The 19,043-nt window shown below is 38.6% G+C and overlaps 6 protein-coding genes across 14 annotated transcripts in view; 2 read left to right on the plus strand and 4 right to left on the minus strand.

Annotated features, from left to right (window-relative positions):
• The window catches only part of LOC108901866 (type-2 ice-structuring protein), a 30,507-nt gene that overhangs the window by 7,957 nt on the left and 3,507 nt on the right, over positions 1-19,043 (minus strand). The window lies entirely within an intron of this gene.
• On the minus strand, positions 5-2,782 carry LOC108901835 (ladderlectin-like). The gene is made up of 7 exons (XM_018703488.2): positions 2,679-2,782; positions 1,575-1,629; positions 1,461-1,499; positions 1,027-1,142; positions 793-927; positions 589-700; positions 5-268 (listed from the first exon to the last, which is right to left on the minus strand). Exons 2-7 carry the CDS (start codon positions 1,627-1,629, stop codon positions 198-200), a joined length of 528 nt encoding a protein of 175 aa, XP_018559004.1. The 5' UTR covers positions 2,679-2,782; the 3' UTR covers positions 5-197.
• On the plus strand, positions 5,167-6,169 carry LOC127142259 (butyrophilin subfamily 1 member A1-like). Its single transcript, XM_051069548.1, has 3 exons — positions 5,167-5,215; positions 5,436-5,774; positions 5,880-6,169. The coding sequence occupies exons 1-3, from the start codon at positions 5,167-5,169 to the stop codon at positions 6,167-6,169; spliced, it is 678 nt and encodes a 225-aa protein (XP_050925505.1).
• LOC108901788 (butyrophilin-like protein 10) lies at positions 7,857-11,856 on the plus strand. The gene is made up of 6 exons (XM_018703432.2): positions 7,857-7,959; positions 8,765-8,870; positions 9,438-9,779; positions 10,032-10,319; positions 10,416-10,532; positions 10,871-11,856. Exons 2-6 carry the CDS (start codon positions 8,774-8,776, stop codon positions 11,194-11,196), a joined length of 1,170 nt encoding a protein of 389 aa, XP_018558948.2. The 5' UTR covers positions 7,857-7,959; positions 8,765-8,773; the 3' UTR covers positions 11,197-11,856.
• Positions 11,721-18,548, minus strand: LOC108901880 (ladderlectin). 8 transcript variants are annotated; one of them, XM_051069559.1, is made up of 7 exons: positions 18,488-18,548; positions 13,690-13,771; positions 13,562-13,597; positions 12,892-12,998; positions 12,616-12,750; positions 12,414-12,525; positions 11,721-12,072 (listed from the first exon to the last, which is right to left on the minus strand). In XM_051069559.1, exons 2-7 carry the CDS (start codon positions 13,748-13,750, stop codon positions 12,005-12,007), a joined length of 519 nt encoding a protein of 172 aa, XP_050925516.1. In that variant the 5' UTR covers positions 13,751-13,771; positions 18,488-18,548; the 3' UTR covers positions 11,721-12,004. The 8 variants fall into 8 exon arrangements, with proteins under 8 accessions (XP_050925516.1, XP_050925517.1, XP_050925518.1 ...); XM_051069560.1 differs by lacking the exon at positions 13,690-13,771 and adding an exon at positions 18,286-18,367; XM_051069561.1 differs by lacking the exons at positions 13,562-13,597; positions 13,690-13,771 and adding exons at positions 18,158-18,193; positions 18,286-18,367.
• Positions 16,204-17,469, minus strand: LOC108901810 (ladderlectin). Its single transcript, XM_018703459.2, has 4 exons — positions 17,357-17,469; positions 17,125-17,259; positions 16,926-17,037; positions 16,204-16,618 (listed from the first exon to the last, which is right to left on the minus strand). The coding sequence occupies exons 1-4, from the start codon at positions 17,438-17,440 to the stop codon at positions 16,548-16,550; spliced, it is 402 nt and encodes a 133-aa protein (XP_018558975.2). The 5' UTR covers positions 17,441-17,469; the 3' UTR covers positions 16,204-16,547.

A 19,043-nucleotide genomic window follows, 5' to 3' on the forward strand; every position in this document is an offset into this window, starting at 1 on the left:
AGACAATCCAGCTCCTGTTACTGTCACTTGTTGTTTCGTTCCTTAAGTAGCGTTACAGCGATAGAGAAGAAATAAAGATGTGAAATGAGATAAAGAGACTTTGGGTTAGTTATGAGAGTAAAGACACAAAGACAGATGAGTTTTCAAAGATAAACTCCAACACATCTGTCAGTGTTGATGGTGGACTCTGACAGGAATCAGTAGCTTCTCTTGGCGCAGATGGATGGGAGATGTCTGTTACACCACAGATCATCCCAGCACTTCCGAGCTGTTAGAACCAAACACACACAGGAGTCAGTCAGTGCTTCACAAACCAAAACCTGAAACTGTGTGATGAGACAAGTTTATCTTTGGGAGCAATGGGTTTGTTCCTCATCACAGTAATGACTGATGACTGTCAACACAACATGAGTGAAACTGCAGTAAACATCAGTTATGTTACAAATCACTATTAGAACCAGTTATAAGATAAACCATTGACTGATTTGATAAAACCAAGGAATATCTAAATAAGATTTTAACCTTTGTTATTTAAACCACTTTACACATTAAAAACTGACTAAAAATGATAAATGTCTTTTGATTTACCTCCATAATTGATCTGTATACAGTTCTGCCATCCAAAATAGTTGTTCGGTTCTCCACGACACCAGTGTGAATAGTGGAAAGTTGTACCGTCACTCCAGAGCCAAACATTCTCCTACATGACAAAATCAAATAGATGAATAGATTCATTTTAAACAAATGTTAATCATTGACTTTACAAATGTTCTGTAATGATGAATAAAATACCTCTTGTGCATCAGAGCCTCCGATCCATGTTGGTTTGTACCCATGAGTGGCCTTCATTATCAGCTTCTGAATCTTATGGTACTCCTGCACGCTGTGCACTGATGCCAAGTTCCCACGCATGGACCGACAGTTTCTCTATAGTGGAGAGAGACGCAGAGAGTGAAACTGGCAAAGGTGCATCAATAGTCAAACAAATGTTCAAGTCAACACAAACAGAATAGCTTCAGTGAATACCTCAGCCTGGGCCCAAGTCATAGGTCTTGGGACAAAGTGGAAGCAGCGACGATTGAACCGAGACCAACCACGGGGACACCGGTATCGGAAGGTTCTTGCAACCAGGTCGATCTCTGCTGTGGACAAATAACATTTCTGTTAGTAGATTTTGTTTCTATCATTATATGCAGTGAAAAAAAATGAATTTTGGGTTCCTTTATAGCAAGATTTAGTCTCTAAGAGCTTTGTTGCCAATCAATACGTACACACTTTATTCAGCTTTTATTGAGTAAAGAGAATGGTTTAATTGAAGTATTAGGATCCATTATAGTGTAATTATACAGGGCTGTCTTATTTGTAAAAGGAAATGACTTCATTAACACCATTTAACATGTTTTTGCTTATACAGTTAAACTAGTGTGATCTGTCTGAAATCTAAAACACCACCCACTGACCTGCTTGATCGTCCTTTTCAGCCTTTTCCTCTGGAAGAGCTGGACAGTTAGATAAAGCAGTTATTGAGCAGTTGAACTACATAAAATTCATCTTTGTCTTTTGAAAATACTCACCCTCAGCTCTGGTCAGAGCCATCATGGCACAAACGAGCACCCACACGGTCAGCATCTTCACGGTGGGGAACGAGAGACAGAGCAGCTCATAAATATCATGACTTATCTCATCATCTGGGACAGAATGAGGAACTGAGGACAAACAATGCATGAGATAAAGTATAGTCTAAACCTCAAAGGTGCAATTCATGATCCACATGTGTGGAAACTCACAAACAAGCCTGTATTATCAATTAAGAAAAGTGCAAATTACATTAAAGATACATGAAAATTCTAGTAGTTAGGCAGATGGTGCAAAGCATCCACTTAATTACAATTTTATTAATTTCTTGAAAATATTATTTATATATTTATTCATTTATCACGTAACTGTAGTCAATGTATGCTTCTTTCCAATGACAAACAAAATGTGATGCCTGCAGCAGTATAAAAATAGGCACAAGTCAATGTACATTAAAATGATTTTGAAGCTATTATTTTAAGGTAAAATTGTTGCTTTAAAATCCTGTTACTGGGCGGGCCGTGCATTTCACACCTTCACTGGTGTCCTACCTGAATTAACCCACCTCTTAATACCATCATTATGATGTCAAGGCTATAGAAACCATCAACAATATACAGAAACACAGTATAACAGAACTTTGCACAGACAGACAGGTCATGTAGCCAGAACAAATGCCATGACTGAAGCAATGCTATAAAAACCCAAATGAACATAATTCAATAGGTCTCCAAACACTGCAGCCACACACATCATCTCCAGCAGAAGCAGCAATATTAACTAATAAAATGACAAAGACATAAACAATAAAATATAGGTAAAATGCACTTTACTCTCTAGAACTGCTGATTATTTGTAGACAAATCAAAAAACTGCTTCTGTCGAGCAACTTAAAATGAATTAAGTGAATTAAAACTTATGCAAGAAATACGACTGGGCAGACTCGACTTTTAGCGTTAGCCTCTGTAACGATAGAAAAGGACTTATTGTTGGAACTGAGACGCACAGATAAACCTCTACAACACAGTCACTGAACTCTTCCTCCTCCTTCAGCCATTGTGGACTGAAAAAACAGCAATTAAATTTCTATTAACATTTTTTAGCTTGTGCTAGAAGATACACATGCAGTGCTAGCTTTGACCAGCTCGCTCTCTGACCATCCCATCACATGACATGAAAATGTCGATGTTATCCTAGGCCTGCTAGAAGGCCCCTTGTCTCAAGGCCTCTCTGTTTCATTTTGAATTACTAGCCCTGCACTGTTGACTCTGAAGGCCCCAAGAAAGATTTCTGTTAACTTGGTAACACAGGGCTGAAATCTGATTGGATAAAAGTTCTAACATCAAAAGCTGTATAGGAAGCAGCGCAACCAGGAGGAAAGCTAAGACATGTGGAGAACAGACTATTGGGAACAATTTAAAACATATAATATTAAAGGAAAAAAACCATACAGAACAACAAAGATATAATTCAGTGATTGTGACAGTGTTTAGGCAGCAGAGAAGGCCTTGCTGGCCCTGACGGCCCACACTGCTGGTTTCTGTTTCTAAAATCAAGGAGGTGATGTTTCCAACCAGCTCAGGGAGTTTTAGTCCCCCATTAAAGGGCATATGAGCAGGAACAGTGACTGTTATTAAGGTCCCTCTAACTGCACTGCAATCAGCGAAGAACTTAAGAAAATCTACTGCTACTCTTCTATTGTTCAGTAGAAAAAAAAAAGCCAGACAGATTTTGCAATCTGACGTGACGAGGTGAAATTTTATGCAGGAGAAATAACTATTGCAATCATTTTTCAACTTCTGTTCTGTTTATATAGAAATATACCAGGGGTCATGACTTATTCAAGTTATTGGTTAACTGAAACCAATGACTATACAAAGGGTCCCAAATGTCTTTTACATGATACCTTTATGCTTTGTTTATATGATAAAGATGTTTGTCTGTTCACAATAAACCATCAGTGGTTTTACACATTGTGATACTTCATCACCTCAGCCTCTGCAGCGTCCTCTTCCTCGGTCTCCACCAGCCATCCCTGCCATCATTAACTGAGTGTTGTCAAGCTTCTTTGTCAAGTGTTTTTCTTGCTTTGCTCTTGATGATGTAGCTGATCATCTTCATGTTCAGTGTGCTCTACTATTGTTTGCAGAAATGCTGTCTTCCAGGCGATGCAAGTTTTCTTGTTTCCTGCTGCATTTTCTGGTTTCATTCGTCCCCTGGAAGTGCTCTTTGAGATGTATCTAAGAGGCTCTTTTCTGCTTCTACATTCAACTTTCAGTGAAAGCCCAAACAGCACATCCTGCTCTGTACAGATAACCTCTAAGAAAGGTCAACAGTGTTATTCCTATGTTTTTAACAAATGGTTATTTTCAGTTTTAAATACATCCTGATATGGTGTATGTGAACCTTTCTTTATTTGGTGTGAAAAAGTATAGAAATTAGGTCTTTAATAAACAAACAAATAAAATGTAAAACTGTATTTGCTTCCACTTTACAACTCTTTATTTCTTTTTTCAGACATCCAGGACTGGACTGATCAATGATGGACTCCAGTTGCATCATTTTCCATCTCTCTGTTCTCTGTGTTTTTCTGCCACAGCTATTTGGAGGTAATCTGCATGCAGGACACATATAAACAGCCTTAACTTCTGAATAATCCTTTGATTCAAACCTGCAACACTTTGGTCAGAAGAGATGAAACAAACTGTGAGAGAAAACATCGACAAGATATGTTTGTCATGTCACTAAATCCTGATATTAGACAGTTTCAGTCAGTGACAAATACCTTTAACATCAGGTGGGTCAGGTATCCTCAGTGAATTCATATTCAGGTTTATATATAATATGTGTTTTTTGTTTGATCATAATAGAATATAGATATATACAGTATAATGTATTCCAATGAGGTTTAGGTGTGATGTTGATGTGGACTGCATTTATATTGAGAGATGATATTTATTTCTCTATCACAAGAAGAACACAAATCCAAGGTGCTCTGTTTCACTGTTTATTGCTCCAAATAGTTTATGTAGGCTTACAGTGACTGTGTTTTTTTTTTCATTTTACTGGAAAATTACACAATAGAAAAAAAAAAACAGAAGCTGAAATTAACCTCAAACACGTGACTGTCTACAGTGATAAACTCTAAATGCAAAAAAGGGAACTAGCAGAAGAAATTTCCCAGGCAAAATAAATAAATAAATAAATAAAAATAAAAATCTTTCAGTTTCAAGCTGAATTCTTATTAAATGCACCAATAGCACAATGTAAAGATATTACACAACTGTAAAAATATATAAATGAAAGCCATACGTTCTTCAGTCAGATTATTGTTAGAAAGGTATATTTTCTATATATAGTATATATGGCTGGTTTCAGGACCTAGAGATACAGTGGATGTTTACGACATGCTGGATTCATCATGAATGTTATTATTCCCTTTCAAACTATGCATAAAAACAGATTCTGATCTTCACTTTGAAAATCTATTCTTCTTGATTAGACTACAGCTGATCTGATTGGAACTGCAATGCCACAGATATGTTGATGCTTTAGTTCTTTAAGTAGAAATTGAATCTGTGTGTTTGAGTGATGGGATGGCTCATAGTGGGCTCTGACAGCCTTCAAATGACTCTCACAAGTAGGAACTTGACTAGTCATAAGTGGGTGATGACAGGGACTTTACAAGCAATCCTTGTGGGATAGAGAGCCCTCTCGTGGAGGTATGGTGAATAGGTCTTATTTTTTATACATGTATGTTTCTGTTCTATGCCACAAAAAGGCAATAACTTGTAAAGTCATTAGATACCCAAATTAAACTGTTACTTAGTTTTTTGTGTGTGTGTTTGTTTTCCTTGCAGTGAAGTCAGAGTTAATTTGTTCAGATCAACCAATCATAGCCCAGCCTGGTGATGACATCATTCTACCATGTCGCCTTGATCCCCCCATCAGTGCCACCCTCTGGACAGTGGAGTGGACCAAACCTGGTCTGGATGCAAAGTACGTCCATGTTCACAAAGACGGTCGACTGTTGCATGAGATTCAAAATCCATCTTATTATTATCAAACGAGACTGTTTGTGGATGAACTGAAACATGGAAACGTCTCCATGAAAATCTCCAAAGTGAAACTGTCTGATGAAGGAACATACAGATGTTTAATTCCCTCAGTACAGAAAGAAGCTTCTGTCCAACTCATTGGACTAACACATTGCCATTTTGATACTTAAAGTTACCAAGTGACATAATTTGTTTGGCTCAAGGTTTGATCTGAACCTTGTGTTTTTAAACCTCCTCTCTTATCATCAGGTTCAGTCTCTACACCTGTCATAGAGGTGACTTCAGGTGAAAGTGGAGAAGTGGTGTTAGAGTGTGAGTCTAAAGGCTGGTATCCAGAGCCTGAGGTGTTGTGGCTGGACGGTGAGGGAAACCTCCTCTCTGCTGGACCTACAGAGACAGTCAGAGGTCCTGATGACCTCTATACTGTCAGCAGCAGAGTGACTGTCAGGAGGGGAAACAGCTTCATCTGTAGTGTTGAACAGAAGATCATCAAACAAGTCAGAGAAGCACTCATACATGTTCCAGGTAGGAAATAGTTATGAATCAATATTACAAACCTGCTATTCTGACTTTGTTTTCCTCCTGAAATAGATTTCTATATAAACACCATGCTGTTCTGTGTCATTTATCTATGTCATTTCAGGTGATTCCATCATCATTGAAGTTTCTGCTTACTGGATTATTTATGGTCTACTTTGTGTACTTTTATGTACCTTATCTTATATTCGTTTTATCAAACATGAAGGACATTGTGTTTTACCTGTGACAAATGATAAAAGTCTTAAACTACAAAAAAGATACTGGAGCTGATAAGATGCACAGTTTGCACTGGGCAGCAACAATATGCTGTCTTTTATCTTGTTACACCTCAAACAAGTGATTGTATTTTCTGTATTAGTTTATAGCATTGTTTCGTAAATATTTTTAAGACCTTGTGTTTGTGTTGTAACTATCATAGAAACATAAGATTTGGAGTCAGTTCACCACTTAATGATTTAGGTGAGTCTTTCCCTGCAGCAGTTTGTTTTCAGCCAGAATCCTGGTTGCACAAACTGTAGTATGTAATATAGACTGTAGTATAGACAGCAGATGAAGGAAGGCATACTGTACAACCACATGAAGGTACATCAGACTTTCAGCATGTCTGATATGTACTGTGGAGTCAGACCATGAAGTGCTTTGTAAACCAAGAGGATTTTAAACTGTATTTAGTCAGTGAGGGTTCAGGTGAACTGAAGTTCTGTGGTCAGATGTTTTTGTTCTGGTTTGTCACCTTGTTTGGTTGACTTTTGGTTAAGTTGTGATCTATGGATTGTTCTGTTTGGATGACGCATAAAGAGAGAATATAACTTGAGTCATTTATATAAAGTGAGAAACAAAACTTCTCCTTGTTTTACCTTAATGAGGTTTGAAACCAACCATTTTAAAGTTCACTTACTTTGATGTCAACCATCAGTAGGACTGTGAAGGCAAATGTAGGCCGCACAATAAATCTGATCAAATATACAGATTATATAGAACCTGAAACCTCTCTCTTCTCCACAATGGAAAGTTACTGGTCAAGGTCACACTTACTCATACTCAGGTTTGAGTAATATGGACAGCTTTGGTGGTGCATATGTAAACAGTTATGTGCTCATAGTGACTTGAGTAAAAAAAACAAAAAAACATGGTGCAGCATTTAAGCTAAAAAGTCTAAAAAGTCAGATATTTCCCCCAGGAGTTGGTGGAGACCAAAAACAAAGCTAAAAGGAGAGAGAGTACTTAATCTGTGTCAAGGTAAATGCAAAATCTGTCAGTAAGTCTTTCCACCTGGGAAAGTCAACAGTCACTGGCTATAGAAACATTAAACCTGCTTTTGTCCACCTCTGTCTAAAATCAAGAACCAACTGTACTGAAAACTGAGGATTCAGTGATCAGGGTAAACACCATATAAACCCTGAGAGTCATGGTCACACAGTTAAACCAAGTGTGGATGAGCTGACTGTCATAATCTCCACATGGACAGTCTATACAGTAAGAGGGGCATAATGTTTTGTTGGCCTGTGGTGGAAGATCATTGATATCATTGATTTGTAGGTTCTTTTACACACTGGTTTTATCCACCTGACTTCTGAATGTCACATTATAACATTTGTGTGTTTTGGTTGGTGTTTGGTGTATTTCCTGCCGGTGTCTGGAACTGACAAGATGCCTTCCCCTTTCTCAGAATATGTCACCAGTCACCACTGACGCCCTCGCAGTCGCAAAAATGTTACGTGATTTTTTCCTCAGCAGTTTGTTTCAGCGCTGACAGCTGACAGTGGCAGCCGCTGTCACAGAGCAGGTAAGCTTCAAAATCTTATATAATCTATATATAATCATATCTATATGTATATACTGTTCACATCTTTAGCCTAATGTAGACTTGTAACACAGTTTTGAGTAATTTCCATTTATATAACATGAGCACTTGACTCACTACCCAGCTTTTCTACACATTGATTTTTGCTTCTTACAGTGAAACTTGTATGAGAAGTCTTCAGTATATTACAAGTCAAGATTTAAAACATTTTCCAGCTGTGTTTATAAGAGTATGCAGATTATGTTGTGCATTTATAAAATTATTTATGAATGATTGTTTTTCTCTAGAAATAATCTTTTGTCTTACACATGTTGGGATTTTAACAGGAGTACATTTATACTGTTATAAACAGTTTGCAGAGAGTTATTTGTAACTGCACTGTCAGGGGTTTTGGGGGTTTTCCTGCTGCTGACCAGTTGCTAATGTTCATTTATGTGTGAGTTAAAAGGTCAAGTTAAAAATCTCATCACAGCCAAGTTATTGTTATTGACTTATTGGCGAAGGTCATAGCGAATGGACTGATAATAAAACAATGCAAGCAAGTGAGATTAATAATAATGAAAATAATAATGTGAATAGTAAAAGTCAGCACTTTCTAAAAATAGAGTCCATGAGAAGGAAGCGACTGAGAGGAAGTTGCTATGAGACAGGACAGGTTAAAAAAAGAAAGAAGTTCAGGGAACACTTTGAGTTGAGGGCTTCATTTCATTTACTCTGTGTTTACCTAATTTTTAACAAGTTTGATAGCCATTTTCCTCTCTTTTATGAGTTTTGTTATTTTTCTCAGAGCCCCAGGATGCTTCACCTGAAGAACGAAGAGCCCTTCAGGGACCTCAGATCCTGGTTGATCTGCTACACCCTTACTCTCCTTCTTCTAACACTGGCCTTTGGAGGTAATATATGTTCAAAAACATAATAGACGCTGGTGTACTGTGTGTTAACAGGCAAGGGAGTAATGCTGTGTTCAGGAAACGCACGAGAGGAAGTCTGACGTCTTCAGAGTCATAGTCTGGGCTACTGTTCTGAAACTGTTGTAATCAGGACACTCAAAACATTTCACTTAAAGAAACAGTCAGACTTTACTTTCAAAAGCTGAATGAAGCACTGACGCCATATCCATGCCTCTTAAATATGAAGCTACAGCTGCAGCAGGTTAACTTAGCTTAGCATGAAACTTGGAAACAGGAAGTCACATCAAGGCAGACTCCGTTAAAAAAAATCCTCCGTCCTGCACCTCTAACGGTCGCAAGCTAACACATCAGAACCAAAGTGAAAAACCAACATGTTGTGGTTTTTAAGTGGGTTATGTGAGCAAACTATTTCTTGGCCGGGGGCAGTGTTTGGCTGGAGTCTCTGCAGGTTGTCTGGCACTTATAAACAGCATTTCACATGTGCATTCATTGTATGAAACAACATTGCAAGTTGATACACTTTCTTTGTCAAATTTGTGTCCCCCTCAGGTCAGTCTCATATAATTGGTCCACATCAGCCAATAGCGGCATTACTTGGTGATGACATCATTCTGCCGTGCCACCTGGAACCTGCAGTCAATGCTTTTCCCATGAGGGTGGAATGGGCGAGACCGGACCTGAGCCCCGGGTCTGTCCACGTGTGGCAGAACGGTTGGGAGTGGCCGGTTCATACACACCCGACCTACGAGGGAAGAACGTCGCTGTCCATCAACAAACTGAAGCAGGGAGACGTCTCACTGAAACTCACCAAAGTCAAACTGTCTGATGAGGGAATGTACAGATGCTTCGTTCCCACAAAGAGTAAAAACTCTTATGTTCAGCTTGTTGTTGGTAAGTGGGTATTTGTCTTCCTACTGTATGCATGGATCTTTTTTTATTTCTAAATCCATAACTACATCTATCTGTCCAGTCAATGAGTTACAGTACTTAGAATTTACTGTTCACACCCTCAGTCTTGTTAGATATTTAATCCTAACCATGATCTTTTCCAGTGTGAGAGACCTCTAGGACACAGCATTGAAGAGTATCTAATAAATGAGTGCAGAAAAGTCAGTCAGTGGCATTTCTGTCTTTCATTGTCAGGTGCTGTGTCTTCACCTGTTGTTAACATAACAGGGATTAATACGTCCATCAGTGCAGTGGTGTTAGAGTGTGAGTCTAAAGGCTGGTATCCAGAGCCTGAGGTGTTGTGGCTGGACGGTGAGGGAAACCTCCTCTCTGCTGGACCTACAGAGACAGTCAGAGGTCCTGATGACCTCTATACTGTCAGCAGCAGAGTGACTGTGGAGAAGAGACACAGCAACAGCTTCACCTGTAGAGTCCAACAGAACAAAACCAACCAGACCAGAGAGACACACATACATGTTCCAGGTAGGAAATAAAAACACACTGTGACTGTTTTACTGTCAAACAGCTGATGCACAGTTTTCTATAAACATCATGCTGTTATGTGTTTTATCGTTTCAGATGAATTCTTCATGAGCCCATTTTGTTTCGCTCTCGGTTGCTACATCACCCTTGCTACTGGTGCTGTCTTTGGGTGTGTTTTTTCTGCTGCACTCACATGGATAATAAAGACAATCCGTAAGTCACACTCATTAACCTTTTTAATGTCAAGTAAACGTTGCAGCACTTTGTTGGCTGTAGTAAGGCTAACTACCCCACTGCTTACAGTGGTAACCTCACCAAGCTTTTACTCAGCACTGTTGCCATAGTGTTTGCTCAAGGTGAGAACTGTGAGGTGTCTGTAAATAATATTAGAAAGAGTAGCTCTGTATGAAAAGTGCCCCTGTGTTATATAAATAATACTGACTAGACATGGCAGTGCAAACTGTCCATCTAACATTTTGTTGAATCAAATTCAGAAATTCAGTAAGACAAAACCACACTGACACAACATTCCTCTTACTGTTGTCGCACAGGCACGAGGTGCAACCAGAAAAAAGAAAATGAAGAGAAAGAGGAAGGAAAAGATGGACGGAATAATGTAAAAAAGGAAGGGTTCATGATCCAAAAATGGTCAAAACTCATGAAGAAGCATAATGTGATTGAGAATGACTATGAAGACTTTCCCAGAGCGAAGGGGAAGGCGAAGGAAAGTGAGGAGCTGAAGATGGCAGACAGATCACAGAGAGAGGGCACATCAAGAGAGAGAAACAACACAGAAGAGGAGAAACTAAAGGAACATAAAAATGAACTGAGACGCAGCGTTGAACGACGTCGACCAAAATCCTCCTGTAGTGACTAAGAGTGACCAGGAGATGGCAGACAAGTCGAGCTGCTCTCCCTCTGTCTGACCAGATGCTTCATATATGTTATGATTTATTCACTGAGTCTGTTTTAGCTTCAGAGTCAATAAGAGAGCCACATTATAAAAGAGACGTTTAAGGACTGAGGCAGGAATATGTCCAAGGCTTGTTACTGGGTAAGAAAATATTTGGACAGTTGGACATTTCTTGTTCCTTGATATGAAATGAGATAATGGATACAGCATTACAGCGCAGAGTCTCAGCTTTCATTTGGGTAGTTTTATGACAAGAATCAAACACTCCCTTGAATAGCACCAGTTGGTGGTGCTGGTGAGCAAAACTAAACTGTGACACGTTACAGGAAGATCTGTGTAAATTTAGGATGATGTAGCTTCTTTTTGTTGTTTTTTTGAGAAGGAAAACACACAGGACGATCTATGTGAAGTTTGTATGTTGTAGCATTAAGGTTATATCCTTAGATGTTGATAGCACGTCAGCAGGAAAAACAGACACATACACTGGCTTATTTCAATGCTTGAGCCTTTTATTCTTGCGCAAAGAAGGATCAGTTCACCCCAGAATGTATGTGAGTCTGTGCTAAAAGCAAATTTCAAACTTCTCTTATTACAGGCATAAATTCAAAGACACAATCCAGCTCATGTTTGTGTCACTTGTTGCTTTGTTTCCTCAGTTGAATTGCGGCGATAGAACAGAAATAAGGATGTCAAGTCAGACAGGCGGTAAATGAGAGTGATGATGTAAAGACAGACGCTGTGTCTTCATGTCCCCATGTCAGCCCAGGATTCATCAGGCTTTCTTGACACAGACAGATGGTTTTCGAGTGCTGCACTGATAGTCATCCCAGCACTTTTCAGCTGCATGTACCAAAAAAAAAGAGAGTCAATCAAATACAAACCACAAACTTTTTATCCATCTTATCTTGATAGATTCAGTCAACTGACACAACAGTGACAATATGATAAAAACCATTACCCAAACCATTTAACATCAGTGTTGTAAATAAAGAAATATGTGTACTATTAACCAACAACTGATCTGATGAGAAAAGAGATTTGACACAGAAAGACACTGGTGGAGATGCAGTGTATTATATTTGAGCTGTTTGTGTAGCATTCATTAATTATGGGTTTAACTACAAAATGGACATCTATCACAGTGTATTTTATGGTTAAACATAAGCACTCAGTTGTTTTACCTCCATGATTAACTTGTAAACAGTGCTGGTTGCCGCCAGCGTTGTTCGGCTCGCCACCGCACCAGTTCAAGTAGTTGAAAGGTGAACCATCACTCCAGAACCACTGGTTCTCCTGGAGGACAGAATATCACAGAGTTACATGAATTTTAAAAGGTTTTAAGTTGTTTTATTCAGGTAACTTATATAACGATAAATCAAATACCTCCTGTGCATCAGAGCCTCCGATCCATGTTTCTTTATACTCATAACTGGCGCTCATTATCAGCCTCTGAATCTCATGGTACTCCGTGACGTCATGGACGGATGCAAGGTTTCCACCCATGGACAAACAGTTTTTCTACAGTGAGCAGAGACAAAAACAGACACAGAGAGAGACGAGTTGCCAAGAAACAAAATAAGCCCAAGTAAATTAACCAAATGTCTGTGCATGAAAAAAGCAAAACAAAACTTTCCAATGACTGAAAGTCACCCTGATTACCTCGGCTTTGGCCCAGGTCATGGGTCTCGGAACGTAGTGGAAACAGCGACCGTTGAACTCAGACCAACGCCCAGAACAGGCCGACCTCTTGACCAGGTTAGTCTTTGCTGGGAACAGTTACAGATAACATATAGCTGTATACAAACATGTGGGCACCCATTGGCAAATTACATATGTGAAAAGAAGTAATTTCAACCACTGCAGCAAACAGACAAATTTGAGTTTTGACATCTGAAAAAAGTTCAATATTATCTGTTTTCTGCAGGGGTTGAATTTTTTCTAGACTGATGTACGAATGAATGAAAGAAGCTTCTTTTCACTTTAAAATCTCAATGTAATACAGAAAAAAAAATGTAACATTACACAACACAAGATGCATAATACGCAATGAGAGTGTGCGTCAGAGATTTTATCTTGAGAACGTGTATCTATACTTATAGTTTGTGTGTCTTTCTATTTTAGTATTATTGCTTTTCTATTTATTATTTACTTATTACCCTTTTAGGATTTTAAGCACTGATGGGAGTTGCTCCACCAATCTCATTGTATATTGTTTATACAATGAAAATAAAGACTATTTCTATTTCTATAAACATGTGCAACATGTGCAAACATGTGCAATATCAAAATTGTGTTTCACAAACTGTTTGAAAAATCAAAAGCCACTGACCTGCTTGATCATTTGCAGCCTTTGGTCCTGGAAAAGCTAAAGTGTTTGACACAGCAGTTATTGTCTTGGTTAGTCACTGTTTATGGAGAACACACACACATGTAACACTTTCCATAAATAATACTCACCAGCAGCTCTGGTCAGAGCCATCAGGGCACAGACAAGTGCAGACACAGCCAGCGTCTTCATGGTGGAGATGATGAGATGATGCTAGAGACAGACAGACGTGTTACTGATATTTCTGTAGAGGACAGATGACCCGTAGTGATTATTAGTCTAGAGAAGGATCATCAGAAACTGATAAGAAAGTTTGGAGCAAACCCACTGCAGACTAACCCTCTCCTCTTCCCCCGGAGTGTCAACCTGGAGCTTTAGTTGTCCTGTGTGGAGGCGCTGAGGAAGAGAAAGATCACCTCTTATATGTACCGCTGCTTATCTTGTCATCTTTCAAAAAACAGGGAAATGACAAACAGACACACAAAAACATGCAGGAAACACTATTATCAGGCAAAATATACAGGAACTGTGAGGCACAATCTGAGATACAAACAGCACTCTGACATTACAATGTGCCATTTATTCTTTTATGTTGGTCTACATGCAAACCTTTAACATTTTATTTTAAAATGAAGTTGGAAGTTACAGCTACGTTTGGAGAGAAACACAAAGAAATGAAAGCCTTGCAGATGGTTTTTGTAATATACATAACCTTCTTCTTCAGACAGTGACAAGGTGAGAGTTATTCAGCAGAGGTTTGTATAAATCTGTTGTCTGTTCACAGTTATTGTTGTTTTACACATTGTCAAACTTCATCACTTCAGCTTGTTGGTTGATCAGTGTTAAATATAAAACAAAGGAGGCCTTAATGATGATTTGGCATTAAGAGAAATCTTTCCTTTCTCAGCTACACAGTAAACATTATGCAGCATTATGAAATTGGCAAGTGTGTTGAAATCATTCTTCAACTTCTCTTTTGAAGTATTTTTTCAGAAGCTGCGACTTCTTCAAAATGTCCTGGGACGATGAGTAATCATGAGTAAACTGAAATGTTGTGTTGGAGAAAATACGTCCATCCATCTGTTAGCAATACCCACTTATCCTTGAGGGCTGTGGGGAAAAGTACAATCCAAGAGTGTTCTTGAGTCAGTATGTGACTTTGGTGTTGTTCTTGTCACAGTGAGGTTGCCAGGTTTGTCATTGTTGTTCCTGTGCAGAGACAAAAAACCAAACCTGCGCTCAAAGTCTGTATCTGGCAGCCCACACAGCGATGCTGCACAGACAAGATTTTCTCTGAAAATATGCATCACAGATCACACTGCATATTGTGAAGGTGAACATTTGTAGAGAAGAGGGAGAAATGCTCTGTGTCACCTCTCCAAGCTGCAGGAGGAAGAACAGTGACAAGCATGGATGAACAAGCATGACCGGCAAATTTTCCCCCTATCAGTGAAGACACTGACCAGAAAGATGTGTCAGACCATAATCAAAAGTGAGAGTGTAAAAACACTTTATACTACTATACTACTAACACTATTATACTGTAGTTAGAGATAAAGATTATAATAATAAAGATTTACTGTGACACAGATTCACAGACCAACCTGTCTTAGTGCCTGAACACTGCGCCTGAACTGCAGTGGGTCAGTGGTACCCAGTAAAGTCTTACGTCAGCCAGGTCTTCAAAATATTTCACTATAGGTGTGGGTGTGGTTAACAGACCAAATGTTCAGTACATGTATAATGAACATTAGAGTATACTGTAAAGGCTGCTTTAGAAAACATACATGTATACAGAGGCTTCTCATTAATGGAGATGATGATACTCCTGCAGGAAACAGACAAACACTGTGACTGTTCATTCAGGTGAAGATGTAAGATGACAGGACAGTTTATAGAAACCTGCTGCAGAGCTATCGTCTCTTCATTCGTCTCAGTGTCAGCTTGTAGCTCCTGTATCAATGTTTGAAAATACTCTTCACCAGCTTATTCTGTGACTGGGTGAAAAGGTTGCGTCTTAATATTCTGTATTCTTTCAAACCACTTACATCTCATGGTATCTATGTGTAACTTAGATGCAGTTGACCTAAACACATCCATCATTTAACTACATTTTCTGTTGTTCTCCACAAACAGTTCCTGTTCTTTGAGGATAAATTTAATCAAGAGGTCTGAAAAAAGGCCTCAAGTCCAGTTCCTTATTTAACTCTCTTGGGCTTCAACTGTCCTGTTTAGAGACACCTGAGCACCTTTGTCACAATTAGACTTTATACTAATGACAATAAAGCTCTCAGTGTTTGATTCATTTTGTATTGAACTACTTTGTACTTTAAACCTCTATAACTTCAGTCTCTGTCTGTTTCTCTCTAGTTGGATGTTTTGTGTCCTGCAGTGGAGGAGCTGATGGAGTGAACTACAGCACCATCATGTGGACAGATGACTGTACTGCAAGTTATCCTGTAAGTACACAAATACAGTGTATTTAATACTGTATCATCTGTTACTGTATAAATGCCAATGGTGCCACCATGTGGTGACATGGCTGTACTGCACACATGTATGAAAAATTACAGGACAAAAATCATTGAGATATTATGGCTTTTGAGATGCAGGAACATTAAAGCCATAGAAACAAGAGAAATAACACTCACAGACCAGTTTGTTTCAATGCTTGAGACTTTTAATTTTGCATCAGATAAGAAAGATTATTTCACTCTGCAGAATAAAGTTGTGCTAAAAGCATTCTTTCATTACACATTCAGTTTGCTCTCACTAAAGGCACAAGACCTAAGAGACAATCCAGCTCCTGTTACTGTCACTTGTCGTTTCGTTCCTTAAGTAGCGTTACAGCGATAGAGAAGAAATAAAGATGTGAAATGAGATAAAGAGACTTTGGGTTAGTTATGAGAGTAATGACACAAAGACAGATGAGTTTTCAAAGATGAACTCCAACACATCTGTCAGTGTTGATGGTGGACTCTGACAGGAATCATTGGGCTTTCTTGGCACAGATGGATGGGAGACGTCTGTTACACTGCAGATCATCCCAGCACTTCCGAGCTGTTTGAACCAAACACACACAGGAGTCAGTCAGTGCTTCACAAACCAAAACCTGAAACTGTGTGATGAGACAAGTTTATCTTTGGGAGCAATGGGTTTGTAATGACTGATGACTGTCAACACAACATGAGTGAAACTGCAGTGAACTTTTATATGTTACAAAACATTAGAGCCATATAAAATGCTGCTGTTAATGATGTAGTGAATCATGTAAAACTGTGTGATTCATTTCTACCTTTTTACTCTTTGTCCTTTAAACCACTCATACACATTATAAACTGAGCATAAATAATGTCTTTTGATTTACCTCCATAATTCATCTGCATACAGTGCTGCTGTCCAGCCCCGTTGTTTGGCTCTCCTCGACACCAGTGTGAGTAGCGGAAAGTTGTACCATCACTCCAGAGCCAAATATTGTTCTGCATGAGAATTAAATAGATACATTTTAAACAAATTTTTATTGAAGACCTGACAAATGTCTACTGATGAAAATAATAATAAAATACCTCTTGTGCATCAGAGCCTCCAATCCAGGTTTTTTTGTGTTCATAAATGGTATTCTTTATCAGCCACTGAATGTTATTGTACTCCTGCGTGCTGTGCACTGATGCCAGGTTCCCACCCATGGACTGACAGTTCCTCTATAATGAGCAGAGGAAGATACAGAGAGAGTGAAGCTTCCAGAAGTGGAGCAATAGTTAAATAAATGTTCAATACAAACAGAATAACAGTGATTACCTCAGCTTGAGCCCAAGTCAGATGTTTTGGAACAAAGCGGAAATAGCGACCATTGATGTTAGTCCACCTAGTGGAACAACCCATACCAATGCTTCTCTTGACCAGCTCACTCTCATCTGAAGACAAATAAAGAATAATTGGTAACATCCCATTTCAAGTTAGCATTTCTTTTTAGATTGTTTTTTTCATTATATACAGCGAAAAATAAATAAATTAAAAAATCCCCAAAACTGTCACTTGTACTGACTTCATTAACAGTGTTAATGTTTACAGTGTGTACAGGAATTTTTGGTTTCTTCACTGTCAGATTTAATGTGTAAGGCCTCTGTTAGTCTTTGCTGGGAACAGTTAGAGTTTGACATGTCATGTACAGTTTCCAGTAAAAGTCTCTAAATGTAGGATTTGTAAATTACCATGTTAAATCTATTTATTTTGATGGCATGATTTTCTTTATAACACAGCATGCACATATGCACACATGATATAAGATTTCACATCATACTCTAACACAATAATATAAAATGACACAACAAAAAAAATGTTAAATATGCTAATAACAGAGCATCATACATACATAACATATAGTTGTATACAAATGTGTGGCACCCATTGGCAAAGTGACAGTGAAAAGAAGTAATTTCAAACACTGCAGCAATTTAAAAAAAATCAAATGTCAATGAGTTTTGACATCTGAAAAAAGTTCAATGTTATCTGTTTTTTGTAAATTGTGTTTATGTACAGGAATTTTATGACAGTTTCACAAACTGTGAAGGAAAATTGAAAAATCAAAAAGCCACTGACCTGCTTGATCATTTGCAGCCTTTGGTCCTGGAAAAGCTAAAGTGTTTGACACAGCAGTTATTGTCTTGGTTAGTCACTGTTTATGGAGAACACACACACATGTAACACTTTCCATAAATAATACTCACCAGCAGCTCTGGTCAGAGCCATCAGGGCACAGACAAGTGCAGACACAGCCAGCGTCTTCATGGTGGAGATGATGAGATGATGCTGGAGACAGACAGACGTGTTACTGATATTTCTGTAGAGGACAGATGACCCGTAGTGATTATTAGTCTAGAGAAGGATCATCAGAAACTTAAGTTTGGAGCAAACCCACTGCAGACTAACCCTCTCCTCTTCCCCCGGAGTGTCAACCTGGAGCTTCAGTCGTCATGTGTGGAGGCGCTGAGGAAGAGAAAGATCAGCTCTTATATGTACCGCTGCTTATCTTGTCATCTTTCAAAAAACAGGGAAATGACAAACAGACACACAATAAACACCATTATCAAGCATAGTATGCAGGAACTGTGAGGCACAATCTGAGATACAAACAGCACTCTGACATTACAATGTGCCATTTATTCTTTTATGTTGACCTACATGCAAATGATATGATCTCACCTTTAATTTAAAAATGAAGACCCTGGCCCCATACAGCTTACTTTGCACAGCCAGATTTCAAGCTTTGGACTTCTCAGCTTTAACAGGAGAACTACTCAGTATGTAGTCTGGATGTTTGTGTCTTTTTTAAATCACCTTTCAAAAACTAAAAATCACAAGCACAAAAGTAAAAAGGATGGATTTAAATATGAGTCTAACTTGAGCTGCAAATGTTAACAATCCCAGTGTAATTAACTACACTGATGGAAGTTACTGCTACATTTGGAGAGAAACACAAAGAAAT

This window comes from Lates calcarifer, unplaced genomic scaffold (assembly GCF_001640805.2).
Source record: "Lates calcarifer isolate ASB-BC8 unplaced genomic scaffold, TLL_Latcal_v3 scaffold_3_8, whole genome shotgun sequence".
Lineage (NCBI taxonomy): Eukaryota > Metazoa > Chordata > Actinopteri > Centropomidae > Lates > Lates calcarifer.

Bases quoted from the DNA above. Each gene is read 5' to 3' on its own strand.
- LOC108901810 (XM_018703459.2), bottom strand. From the start codon at position 17,440: ATGGGTTGTTCCACTAGGTGGACTAACATCAATGGTCGCTATTTCCGC. The intron at 17,260-17,356 runs GTAATCACTGTT...TGCTCATTATAG, and splicing joins TGACTTGGGCTCAAGCTGAG to AGGAACTGTCAGTCCATGGG. The intron at 17,038-17,124 runs GTATTTTATTAT...ATTCTCATGCAG, and splicing joins GAGGCTCTGATGCACAAGAG to AACAATATTTGGCTCTGGAG.
- LOC127142259 (XM_051069548.1), top strand. From the start codon at position 5,167: ATGGGATGGCTCATAGTGGGCTCTGACAGCCTTCAAATGACTCTCACA. The intron at 5,216-5,435 runs GTAGGAACTTGA...TTTTCCTTGCAG, and splicing joins CCTTCAAATGACTCTCACAA to TGAAGTCAGAGTTAATTTGT. The intron at 5,775-5,879 runs GACTAACACATT...CTCTCTTATCAT, and splicing joins AGCTTCTGTCCAACTCATTG to CAGGTTCAGTCTCTACACCT.
- LOC108901788 (XM_018703432.2), top strand. From the start codon at position 8,774: ATGCTTCACCTGAAGAACGAAGAGCCCTTCAGGGACCTCAGATCCTGG. The intron at 8,871-9,437 runs GTAATATATGTT...TGTCCCCCTCAG, and splicing joins TCTAACACTGGCCTTTGGAG to GTCAGTCTCATATAATTGGT. The intron at 10,533-10,870 runs GTAAGTCACACT...GTTGTCGCACAG, and splicing joins ATGGATAATAAAGACAATCC to GCACGAGGTGCAACCAGAAA.
- LOC108901880 (XM_051069559.1), bottom strand. From the start codon at position 13,750: ATGAAGACGCTGGCTGTGTCTGCACTTGTCTGTGCCCTGATGGCTCTG. The intron at 12,999-13,561 runs GTCAGTGGCTTT...AACTGTTCCCAG, and splicing joins GGCTGCAAATGATCAAGCAG to CAAAGACTAACCTGGTCAAG. The intron at 12,073-12,413 runs GTAAAACAACTG...TGGTACATGCAG, and splicing joins TTTACAAGTTAATCATGGAG to CTGAAAAGTGCTGGGATGAC.
- LOC108901835 (XM_018703488.2), bottom strand. From the start codon at position 1,629: ATGCTGACCGTGTGGGTGCTCGTTTGTGCCATGATGGCTCTGACCAGA. The intron at 1,500-1,574 runs GTGAGTATTTTC...CTAACTGTCCAG, and splicing joins GGCTCTGACCAGAGCTGAGG to CTCTTCCAGAGGAAAAGGCT. The intron at 269-588 runs GTAAATCAAAAG...TGGTTCTAACAG, and splicing joins TATACAGATCAATTATGGAG to CTCGGAAGTGCTGGGATGAT.